This window comes from Mchenga conophoros, linkage group LG20 (genome assembly GCF_057382185.1).
Source record: "Mchenga conophoros isolate Kocher_MC1m ecotype Shallow Benthic linkage group LG20, M_conophoros_male_GT1.1, whole genome shotgun sequence".
Lineage (NCBI taxonomy): Eukaryota > Metazoa > Chordata > Actinopteri > Cichliformes > Cichlidae > Mchenga > Mchenga conophoros.
In genome coordinates this window covers 34,170,207-34,183,059 of record NC_140545.1, presented here as the reverse complement: position 1 = coordinate 34,183,059, position 12,853 = coordinate 34,170,207, and the positions used below count along the sequence as shown (strand labels likewise).

The 12,853-nt window shown below is 41.4% G+C and overlaps 1 protein-coding gene across 2 annotated transcripts in view; it reads left to right on the top strand.

Annotated features, from left to right (window-relative positions):
• The window catches only part of plxna3 (plexin A3), a 137,365-nt gene that overhangs the window by 80,135 nt on the left and 44,377 nt on the right, over positions 1-12,853 (top strand). For both annotated transcript variants that reach the window (XM_085258747.1, XM_085258749.1), the window contains 4 exons: positions 436-576; positions 7,078-7,178; positions 12,158-12,281; positions 12,487-12,643. In XM_085258747.1, coding sequence (XP_085114873.1) covers positions 436-576; positions 7,078-7,178; positions 12,158-12,281; positions 12,487-12,643 — 523 coding nt within the window. The remainder of the gene's footprint in view (positions 1-435; positions 577-7,077; positions 7,179-12,157; positions 12,282-12,486; positions 12,644-12,853) is intronic.

The following is a 12,853-nucleotide window of genomic DNA, read 5'->3' as shown; positions in this document are numbered from 1 at the left end:
AAGTTCTGACTTCATTGTTCTTGTTAAAAAACTGTATCTCTGCTACAAAATAGCAAAGAAGGTAAATCATTAGATTCATTGTTGGATTTTCAATAGAAAGACTTGTGGGTGTTAAACTGGCGGATTTTCAAAGCGAGTCTCACTTTTTTAAATGAAGAAAATCATCTTTGTATGGAAGACCTAATTAAAAGTTAAATTAGCGTATTTCAAATGGAGGCTCTGGTTTTTCACTAGATAAAGAAAAATAAATTTTCTGCATAATAAAAATCTCTGTGTTATTGGAGGAGATTCCAACGGAGGTTTTGACATAATTTTCTTTGAAAATTGAAAATAAAAGTTTCTGTTTCTGAGTGATTTTCCAGTTTGTTAGCGTTTCTTATTGTTTTTACAGGTAGGTTTTTTTAATGATCGTCATTCCTTTTGTGTTCGTTTCAGATCCGCGTGGATGGGATCCCGCCGCCGGCCGAGAACGCTTTGCTGTATGAGACAGTGACTGTGGTGGAGGGCAAGCCGATCCTGAGAGACATGGTGTTCAGTCCTGACCATCAGTACATCTACCTGCTCAGTGACAGACAGGTAAATACACCTGCTGAGCCCTTACACGATCAGTCAGAGAAACGGTCACGAGACTCTTCTCCGTTCGTTTGTCCCTTTTATTTCTTCTTTGAATTTTACAGCCCAAAAAACACAAAGCTGGCGTGATGGTGACGCACCAGATCGGCTTGTTTGGGTCACCGTGAACATTTCATATTAAATGTTTATACAGAGATTTCGTTGTGACGCTCTGACACGATTAATGTTTTCGCCCTGCATCACATTTTTATGGGTTAATCTAAGAATATTTGTGCTCGAAAGAATTTGATCAGCAGATTTATAACTGACCTGCATTTTAACAGATAAGGAAATCAAAAAGTCCTGACTTAGATTCTCCCTGATTCAGAAAAATACAATCCTGCACAGAAGAACGACGTCTGAGGGTTAAATTAACAGATCTGTAATGGAAGTTCTGCTGGACAGAACTGTGAAGATTTCCAGTAAATGATTTTAGTGAACTTTTACTCACCCAGAGAAATGTATCCTTGTATAATAGAATTACTGAATAACCTAAAGAAAATGAAAATAACAAGCTAGATCAGAACATTTCCAACTGCATTAAGACTTTTAATCATTTAGTTGTCTTCTAATCAGTCATGAAAACAAAGAAAAGCTTGATATAGATGAGATGAGGAAAAGCAAATCTGTGTAAATGGAACTAAATCAGCAGATTTCCAGAGGAAGTTCTGATAAATATAAAAAATAAAATGCTCTACAGAAGAAGCCGTTTTGTTTCATGTTCAATCATCAGATTTTCAATGGAAGTTCTGCATCGAGGTTTTCAGTAGCCAATGAAAAGAAAGAAAAGGTCTGTACACAATAAAGACCCATGAGTTGGTTTTTAGTTCGTCAATAAGGGTTCCAGTCATTAATTGGGGGGGAAAACATGTTCTATATAGAAGAAAGCTTCTGAGTGTAAAATCAGCAGATTCCTAATGGAAGCTTTCCAGCAGCTAATGAAAAGCAGGGGAAGTTCTGCACAGAACTCATGAGGATTAAGTGGGCAGATTTCCAACGGACTATTTGGCTTAAATTTCTTGTAATGCAACTTCTAGCGTAGGTTTTTCAAAAGTTGCAGAGAACAAAGTCCTGCAGAGAAGAAAGCCTTATGAGCATTATATCAGCACATTCCCAATGGAAGTTCCGCATTAGGGCTTCCAGCAGCTGATGTAAAAAAGGAAAGATTCTGCACATTTCTGTCTTTTTGATAAGAAAATGAGCCCAAAAAATACACAGCAGGTCAGTTTATCAGAGGAGCTGCAGTCATTTACAGGGGAGGTTACGTGTGTGTGTCTGTGTGTGTGTGTGTGTGTGTGTGTGTGTGTGTGTGTGTGTGTGTCTGTGTGTGTGTGTGTTTGTGGGGTTGCCAGAAAGAGAAATATGAATTGTGTTGTTTTAACATCTGCAGACAGGAAGCTGAGAATATGAATATCGCTCAGCTGGCGCCACCACACACACTGTGTTTCTGAGGGTGTGTGTGTGTCCCATGTTAAAACTCTCATTGTACCACTGAGAGGAAGCAGAGACGAGTTCAACAACTGTTAGTTCCTGTGCAGCTGAGGGGAGACACACACACACACACACACACACACACACACACACACACAAATGTTCATCTTTGTCCATTTTCGAGCTGTGATGTCAGTAAACGACTGTCAGAACGTCCCAGCTCCTGCAGGACCTGAGCTCCTCTCCATCATGATGAACACAGACAAATATTAAATGATGTAGCTCTGGAGTCAAAGAGACGTTTTTCACACAATACCTAATACAATATGAAATAATCACTTCAGTCAAGGCATTTAAAGACGTACATCTAAAAAACTCTGGAAAAAAACTCTGGAAGTTCTACATCAGTGAAGTAAAAATTTATTTAAAAAAAATTCAATCAGGGTCTGATTTAATATATTTTGATTAAGAGAAACAGAAAAGTTATAGGAAACAATTCAATAAGCTGATTTCCATTAAAAATTTGTTTTTTACAGAGACACATTTGTTAAGTTGCTGATATGTTCAGAATCAGTACATTTTTAAATGCAAAGATGAATAATTTCTGTGACAGAGCAGTCGATACTGTAAATGAGCAGTTTTCAATAAATAAAGATATCAAAGACAAACATCACTGTTAAATAAGCTGGTTCTTAAAAGGGATTTCTGACATGATGTTTTTTGATGAAAGAATAATCTGGTGATAAACAGCCAAACAACAAATTGATTATTTATCTAGTCCATGATTCCCAAAGCATGGACCATGAAATGCCCATCCATCCTCTTCCACTTACCGGATTCAGGGTCATAAGTCAGTGGCGGGATACAACCCCAGTTTGTTGCATGGTTCAACAGAGAGACAGACGACTGAGTTTAGACTCCGGGCAATCTGACATGTGCGTCTTTGGTCTGTGGGAGGAAGTCAGCGAGAGCGCACACGGGAAAAACGTGCAGACCGCTTTGGATCAGGAAAGAATAAAGGAGTAAAGAATGAACCTCAACATACAAATCATCAGAACTTTAAAAAGAATCAGTGAAAAGAAAAACGTGTGACATCACCACAGTCCTGTTTCCATTTATACTGGTGCTTGAAACACACCAGATTGGCTACAGTCTGCTGTGTTATCTGGTTGTTAAGTGATGACGTATGAACCCTGCTTCCGGGCCCAAACTACTCAAGCGGAGTTTGGACCTGGAAGCAGCTAATGACGTCAGACTTAAAATGCGGATTGTCTGGAAAAGGAGAAATGCTCAGTTCATCATGTGAGGTCCCTCAGCAGCCTCGGCCTATAGGAGTATGAGATCAGACTCACCTGATCCAATCATAACTAAATGCTTTATCAAGATAGAAAGTTAAAAGACTGATCTAGAATCAGTAGAGAGGCAGTCTGACTGCTGAATCCAAGCTGGTTCCACAGAGGAGAGACCTGAAGGCCGAAGGCTCTGCCTCCCATTCTACTTTTAGATATCCTGGGAACCACAAGTACGCCCGCAGCCTGAGAGCAAACTGCCCTACTGGAATAATTTGATACTACGGGGTCTTTAAGAGATGATGGAGAGTGATTATTCTGGACTTTGTATGTGAATAGAATAATTTAAGGTCCTGTATACATTCCAAGTGTCCTGAAGTGTAAACACTTGAAGTACAAACAGGTCAGATGTGCAGTTGTATTTGATTAGTATTCAGAGACACAGGCGCAGTCCTCGGCTCGTTCTCTGCCTGACACTGTTTCACTGCAGTGTTACATAAACACTCGCACACATTTACATGAGCTTTCAGCAGCCAATCAGAACTGCAGGCTGGCTGCCATACGAGCAGACAGACTCGACCAGTTTGCGATCAAACTGATTGTTTCTGTCAGTGCCACACCTGCAGCAGCTGCTGCATTCACAGACAGCAGACAGGATTCCCAAACAGACACTCGCATGACCTAAAAACACTTCAATCCTTATTTCATTAGCAAAAAAAAAGTGTTGACTGAGATCCTGCAGTGTTTTCAGCTCTGTGTTTTAATCACGATTCAGTTTAGCCGCTGTGCCGAGAATTAAATAAACATAAACACGAGTAAACACATCTAGAGGAAGATGAATTGCTGGTGTTATTAGCATTCTTACAGCAACCATCCTGCATACATCCCACCTTATGTTCAGTGATACGGAGAAATGCAGTTTTCCAGAGGATGTTTTTTTGGAAAGAAATTCATCTCTGAATTAAAGATCTTTGTAAGAGTTAAATCAGCAGATTCCCAGCAAAACTCCTGACTTTATTCTTTTGATTAAATAAAATAAGAAAACACACACACACACACACGCACACACACTCTCAGCGACTGTGTTTCCATGGACATGAGTATCTTTCATGAGCTTTTTCCTGTTTTGATCATATCATGAAAATGAGGTTTACTTGAACAGGACCTAGTCTGCTCATTTCCAGCACATTTTTATTCTTGATGTCTCCTAGAGTAGCTTTGCATGATTCATGATAATCCATGATCTCATGCCTTGGCTTGCCATAACCTCACAAAATCTTCTTGTTTTTAATCAACACATTTCAAAGTAAAACCTTTTACTCTGTTTGAAGTTTGCATTTTCACAGTCCAACTGCCACTCCTGAGCAGGTAGGCTGGTGGTGGGCTTAATGTCATTTTTTATCATTTTCATTCAAACCCAACTCATCTCTGACAACTGTGCTGTGCTTTAATTGTCACTTTAGGCACTGAGTGTCTGCCTTAAAGCTGTTTTTCTTTGTTTACTGCAACACATTACTGGGGTTCTCCACCAGTTAGGTGGGTGGTGTTCCGGTCCAAGTGCCTTTGGGCAAGACACTCAAGATGCCCAAAAAAAGTCCCAGTAAAAACAGAAACAACAACAGTTAGAAGTAGAACATGAGAATGACATAAATGTCCTCCTCACATTTGTCTGTTGCTCTTGCCTCACCAATCGACCCATTGCTGTTTGGTTTTTCTTCTTTTTAAAAAGTAGATGTATTCATACTGTGAGACACTTACTATAACTATACATATAAATATGGGGCGGTGATAATAAATGACCCCACAGGAGCTTGAAAGTTACACATGAGGTACTCTGGGTCAGCATATCCAGTACTTCTAGCGTCACTGTTTGTGACCACTGAGTGCTGTTTGTTCAGATTCCTGTGATGATACCAAACAAAGTGTTCACAGTTCTGAATTTAATAATCTGACATTCTTGCGACTGTCAGTCTGGAAGACTTGCTTAACTTTTAAATCAGCAGATTTCCAGTGGAGGTTTAGCGCCGGGTCCTTCAACAGACAAAGGAAACAAAGAACTCTCTACCACTGAAACCTTAAATGGATTTGACTTTGGCTGACCTGTTGGAAAACCGATGTCTTGTGACCCACAACTTGTTTACTTTACCATTTACCAAGTTCAACGTTGCATTATAGCATATAACTAGTTTATTACAGGTTCATATGCTGCTTGTGAACACGTAAAATAAGGATAAAAATAAGTGTTCCGGGAGTTTCTTCTCATCAGTTGGATTTCATTTGCGTCAGCATGATTTGAACTCCACATATCAGTGAATAAACAATGTGCACGGGGCTGTATGAGAATGGGAACCACGGCGTCAGCAGCTTTTAGATGAAGTCCGACGGAAACAGCAGCGTCTCTTTAAGAGCAACCTGATAATGGGGTCAGAGAGGAGACAGGACCGTCTGTGCGAGACAATGAATGTATTCATGTGTGAACGTCTGAATGAGACCAACAGAGTTATCACTGTGTTTACTGTCTCCCTGCTGCAATGGCTTCTGGGTAAAAGATACGACACACACATGCTTGTATTTACGTCTTTGTGAGGACCCGAACTGACCGTCTCTGTCTTCACTTTCTCAAACATCCATTGTTTTCCATCTTAAACTGAGATGGCGAGCAGCTCAGTTATGTTCACTTGTGTTTCATGTGCTTTCAGAGGCATTAAGTGATTCAAGGCATCACTGGTGATCTAACCAAATGTTTTTTTGGGGAAAAAAAAGTTTTTCTAGGAAAAAGAAAATTTAGCCAATTTTTTTTCAGCTGCCTAAAAACCTGATATACAGTTTGAGACCAAATCACACAGGAAATAAAATTGTTGAACATTCAAGCCTCAAAAACACATGAACAAAAAAAACCCCACCTTCAGAAAACGTCCCCACTTAACAGAAATCTAATCTAAAGACAAGGAAGCAACTTCTAAGAACAGCGTGATGACGTAATTGTCCCTCGTTACACATTTAAGATAAGAACTTGAAAAAGGTCCCCACTTTAAAAGAAAGTCTCTTCACTTTTTGAATTGTTCACACTTTTTGTAGTAGTGTCCCCATTCTGCAAAAATGTCCTTATAGTCTTCAGATATAATAAATGTACATCCATGTATGCCCATTTTTCAAAAAGCTTGCTTCTCTCAAAAAACTGCCACAAATTTTTCCCCAGATTCATAATAATGTCCCACATTTGCCAACAATGAGTCCACACTTGGCTTGCCTCAAAATGTCCAGTAAAGTACAGTAAAGTCCAATTTTTGGTCCCCACAAAGATATAAATACACGCTCACACACAGAGAGTTCACAAAGTCAAGAGAGTGTGCTGCTTTCTCTGGCTGTTAATATTAGCAGAAACCCACTAAACCACAATGAGATAATACCCGTCACACTCACTCACACACTCACACACACAAATGTGTGATGTAGGAACAGTTTCAGTAATGTCTCATGTTGCAGTCATACAATCACCTAAATCAATATCAAATCGGTTTTTACACATTGACGTCAGTAACAAACAGTCAGCAGAAGGTTCAGAAACATTTTCTGACGCTGAAATCAAAAATACTTGAGTGCAAACCTGCCTTAATCGAACAGTTTAGCAAATTCATATCAAATACCAACTCAGTTTTCATTCTCAGGTACCTGCCCATGTTTCTGCTTTAAACACGACTGCTGGTGGACTTGGTCACATGTCTGGTGTGAATGTTTGTTTCAGGTGAGCAGACTGCCGGTGGAGAGCTGTGAGCAGTACAGCAGCTGCTCAGACTGTCTGGGATCAGGAGACCCTCACTGTGGATGGTGTGTCCTCTTCAACAAGTAAGGAACGAACTGCTCCTGCTCTTCTTCTGCTAAAACAAAATAACAGCTTCGTCTCTCATTTTAAAATGCACCCAGTAACAGTCTGTGCACTGGTAAAAGCACTGAGAGAAGTAAATAGCATTGATTGTCTCCTTCCAAGCACCTATGAAGGGGTGAGACTTAAATAATGCAGGAAGTGAACAATCAGTTCTTGAAATTGGTGTGTTGGATGCAGAAAAAATGGCTGTGTGAGGATCAGAGCTACTTTGCCGAGGGTTAAATTGTGATGCTTAGATGGCAGGCCTTTAACGCAGTCCGTGGGGTGCAGTAGTTAGTACCTACAAAAGAGGTCCAAAGAAAGAGAACCAGTGAACCATTGACAAGGTCACGGTGGCTGAAAGCTCATTACGTTACTGTAATGTGAACCGTTTAGTGCTTGGTCTGATGAAAGGTGTCGGAACATACAATGCTTCACAGCTTGCTGCATCTGGAGTTGCATACCTGCAGAACGGTCTCTTGAGTAGCCGTCATGACCCCGTGCCTACGGCCTAAAGCGGCTACAGCCGATTGTCCGGTCTCATGAATCACAGTTTCTTTGAGATTCTGTGCACAGCCAGGTGTGTGCTCCGTCTCCTGCTTTCCTCTTTTACACCCACCCCAGCATCTGGTTGCAGCAGATGTTGGAGATCTTTCTGTTTTAATTTTTTTCCTCCCAACGTTTGCCAACTAAAGTTGGCAATCTATGAGATGTTCATTGTTGTGAAAAGTGAAGACAGCAGAGGAATGTGATGCTCAGTTTAATGTTATGCTATGAAACATTGCTTCCTGGCATCCATGTAGATGTGTTTTCGACATGTATGACCCAAGGGCCAACTGAGAAATTAAGCTAATGCCAAAGTGTCGAAAACTTGAAGTGGCTGCATGAGGCTGTCTCCAAAAGTGAGTCAATCTGCGTTTAGTCCCGCTGCAACAGCATTAACAAGCACATTTAGAGCCTGGTACAAAATACAGTTTAGGACTTTGTGTAGAGTTTATGTTTTTTCCACTCATTCACCTGGATAACTGACAGACAGGTGACCAACACAAACAGCTGAAGGCCAGTGCTAGACCTCATCCACGACTGTAAGTCACAAAAATAGAGCTCTTCACTGTATGTTAGATCATTTTTAAAGGCCTAAGTGGCTGATACGATGGTACAGACAATCAAAGACGTTGGTGCTTTAGTTTTTGTGAATGAACTTTAAGTAATTGTTTTAATCTCTTGTTTAGCACTAAGGGTCAGATTTACTAACACACCAAACCGGTGCAAACTGGGTTTTGGTCTGAAAAACGTTTGCATTGTACTTTTCACTTTTCAAGTCAATAACTGTTTTTCCTTTTATCTTATGGTGTGATCTCCCCAATCTTCAGCAGCTGTATTTAGTAATATATTTAGTAGTATCTAAGTGACATGATGCACCCACCACTCTACAGATATCTCAGAAATTATTTGGTGAACATGGCAGAGTTTTAGGTGGTCTTAGCCAAAACATCTATGAGATGTGGTGTAAAAACAATCCACAGAGATGCTTTTGCTACTTCCAGGACTCAAAGCATGTAAGATCTTAGTGTCTGATACCACAGGACACCTTCAGATGTCTGTGAAGTCAGTCTTTTGAATGGTAGGAAATTATTTTCAGTGCCATTAATGAGACCAGCACAGGTTTTAATGTTGTGGCTGATGAGGTCAAATGAAGATCTTGACTCTTTAGACATTTTAAGTTATTTTATTAAAGCAAGCAAAAGAAAAAAAAATGCTATTTTTAAAATTATTTGCTCTACAAAATCCTTGGAATATCTCAATTTCTTTGGGTCCAAAAACCTTCAAACATTAATTTTGCATCCAAACTCAAACTTCTTTTGTGACGCCAGCGTCCGCAAACATTTTATGCTGTTTTGTTCTATTTGCTGATTTGTAACTGATTAAGTTAAAGCAAATGGCAGTGAATCAACTACAGTAACCACTTCCTCTGCAATACATAAGAATACAGAGAAAGTGTGTGTGTGTGTGTGTGTGTGTGTGTGTGTGTGTGTGTGTGTGTGTGTGTGTGTGTGTGTGTGTGTGTGCGTGCGCACGCTCCCATGAGGCGTCATTAATACTTCTATAAATGGTTCACACAGTCTCCCTCATCACGATGTTTGATGTTCAGCATCCAAGCAGGTGGAGGAAGTTCCTCTTTGGATTGTCATCAGTTAGCTCCCCCTTCAAAGTAAAAGCCTCTGACTGGCAGTGAACTACAGAGAACAAAACACAGCTTGTTTTTATGCTGAAGCTTCTAGATATGTTGCAGCAGGACATCTTTGTGCGTAAACCCATCTCCCAGTGTGACATGAAGACATGTCGCCCTCACTTTTATAGTTTTAAGTTTCTTTCTAAAATCTCTGACTGTTCAGACAAGAGAAGGTCTGAGTGGATAAAAAAAATATCTGAGCAACTTTAATAAGCTAGCTCAATGGGAAGTCTCCTTTTTGAACCTTTTTTACCCCGAGTTTTGCCTCCAAGGCCAGGTACAGGCTCCACTACTTTAAAGAGTGATGTCTGGTGTCTGGTTCGCAGTGTGAAAGGAAAAGAGCAGAAAAGCAAACTGTGACTTATTCAGTTCATCAAACGGATGATTTTAACTGTAAATGTACAATCTTTGTGGTCCTCTCTGCTTTTCATCTCCTCTCCTCCTCACGCTCCCTCACTCATTCTGTCCATCTGTTGTTAATTAGAAGTAAACAGATCATTACTGCAGGCTGCTGTCTATGCTGTGTGGCGCTGCATATGTTGGAGCTGCTGCTCTCTGCAGACACCAAGCTTCACCTCCGACTGTTTCCTGCTCCAACTCCACCTGAAATCCCACGACACCAGTGTCACTCACCACTCACTTTAATTTTATTAGTGAAATTCAACAAATAGAAAAGATGTTTTTTAGTTTGACAGATCCTGTTGTCCACCAGTGTATTCCTCTGTCACCTGATTTTAGGTTAATAGTCACAACCCTTTTAAAAATATAGAGAGTGAACTAAATGTAATAATAATAAATTAACAACAAAGAGAAATAAAAATAAAAATAAATGTCATAAAGAAGTTGGATATAAAAAAAAGTTTATATCTAAAAATGTGATATAAAAAAATTAGAAGAGTTAAAGTAAATAATCATTGCATGAAATTTAAATAAGTTTTAAAATTGTGCGTTTAAAGACAAAGTAAAATGTTTTTAGAATCATGAAGTTTTATTTATAAATTACATCACATTTACACACAAAAGATGTTAAAGTGCTAAAAGATTAAAGATTAATTAATTTAATAAAGTATTTAATTTAATTTAATTTAATTTAAGTAGTCAATTTAATAAAGTACCCCTGGACTGGCAGACCGGGGTGGTGGTCCCCATCTTTAAGAAAGGGGCCGGAGGGTGTGTTCCAACTACAGGGGGATCACACTCCTCAGCCTCCCTGGGAAAGTCTATGCCAGGGTGCTGGAGAAGAGAGTTCGTCCGCTAGTCGAACCTCTGATACAGGAGGAACAATGCGGTTTTCATCCTGGTCGTGGAACACTGGACCAGCTCTTTATCCTCTCGAGGATACTCGAGGGCGCATGGGAGTTTGCCCAACCAGTCTACATGTGTTTTGTGGACTTGGAGAAGGCATTCGACCGTGTCCCTCAGGGGTCCTGTGGGGAGTGCTCCGGGAGTATGGGGTGTTTGGCCCATTGCTACGGGCCATTCGGTCCTTATACAACCGTTGCAAGAGCTTGGTCCGCATAGCCGGCAATAAGTCGGACTCGTTCTGTTGTGGTTCTGTGGTCCTGTTGCCTTCATCAGGTGAGGGCCTCCAGCTTGCCTTGGAATGGTTGGCAGCCGAGTGTGAAGCAGCGGGAATGAGAATCAGCACCTCCAAATCTGTGGCCATGGTTCTCAGCCGGAAAAGGGTGGAGTGCCCACTCCGGGTCAGGGACGAGACCCTGCCCCAAGTGGAGGAGTTTAAGTATCTCGGGGTCTTGTTCACGAGTGATGGGAGAAGGGAGCCGGAGATCGACAGACGGATTGGTGCAGCTGCTGCAGTGATGCGGACGCTGTCTGTTGTGGTGAAGAGAGAGCTGAGTGTAAAAGCGAAGCTCTCAATTTACCGGTTGATCTACGTCCCTACCCTCACCTATGGCCACGAGCTGTGGGTAGTGACCGAAAGAACGAGATCGCGGATACAAGCGGCGGAAATGGGTTTCCTCCGAAGGGTGGCTGGCCTCTCCCTTAGAGATAGGGTGAGAAGTTCAGCCATCTGGGAGGGGCTCAGAGTAGAGCCGCTGCTGCTCCACATCGAAAGGAGCCAGCTGAGGTGGTTCGGGCATCTGACAAGGATGCTTCCTGGGCGCTGTTTTCTGGTCATGTCCCTCCGGGAGGAGGCCCCGGGGCAGACCCAGGACACGCTGGAGAGATTATATCTCTCAGCTGGCCTGGGAACGCCTTAGGGTTCCCCCGGATAAGCTGGAGGAGGTCGCTGGGGAGAGGGAGGTCTGGGCTTCTCTGCTTCGGCTGCTGCCCCCGCGACGACCCGACCCCAGATAAAGCGGAAGAAAATGGATGGATGGATAATTTAATAAAGGAAGTTATGAGCTACTAATGTGAATTTTATAAAGTAACTGACAGACAATAAGTTAGCACAATCAAAATGATTTACATGATCCTCAGAAACACACATTTGCAAACTGGACTTGATCTGAAAGGGCGAATGAGAAGAAAGTATATTTAAAGAATTAAGATCTGAAGATGATTGCTGATGGAAAGCTGCAAAAAAGCGAACCGCTGTAAGGTCCAGTCTGAGGTTCAGAGATACGCTTGTGTCAGTCAACAGCACTAAATAATGTACATGTTTAGTAGATGTTAACCTCAAAAAGCTGATTTGCGTTTCATCACTCGTCCAAGTGGCTTCTTCCGTCAATGTTAATCCCTTGGTTACTTTTCACTCTCCTGCAGGTGTTCCAGACAGGAAGCATGTGACAAGTGGGAGGAGCCTCAGCACTTTAATACACAACTGGACCAGTGCGTCAACATCTCTGTTTCCCCGAGCAGCATGTCAGTCACCTCCCCGGCAATGCAGGTATGAACCATTATTTTCTTAATTACATAAAATACTCTCTGTCAGAATTCCCATTACAATCTGCTGATTTTCCCTGAAAGTCAGTGGATTTATTCTTTAGTCCAGCTGTTTGAACTCCTGTTCATGCAACAGCTGTGAATAGAAACCTTTCTGAAGTGTAAATAAGAACTTTACTTTTAGTGATCGAGTGTCTGTTGGTGTCCAGTTAACCATTCAGGTGCAGAACGTCCCTGCGCTGTCTGGTGGGGTTACCTGTGTGTTTGAGGACCTGAGTAATGCCCCCGGAGAGGTGCGGGCCAAAGGTCAGGTGATGTGTATGTCACCATCACTGAGGGACCTTCCAGCACAGACACACTCCTTTGGTAAGAAACACACACAAATTCATGCTTCAGTGAATTCAGAGGACATCACCTTTCCTTACTGTCCTGTCGTGTTCTGGAAATTTGACCTTTAACTTGACCCTCACTTTAACCTAACCCTACTTTTCTCTTAACCTTACCTTAATCTAACATCAGCCTAACCCTAAAATTCAGTAGTTTGCCTTTTGATTCTGAGATTGTGCTAATGCAAGT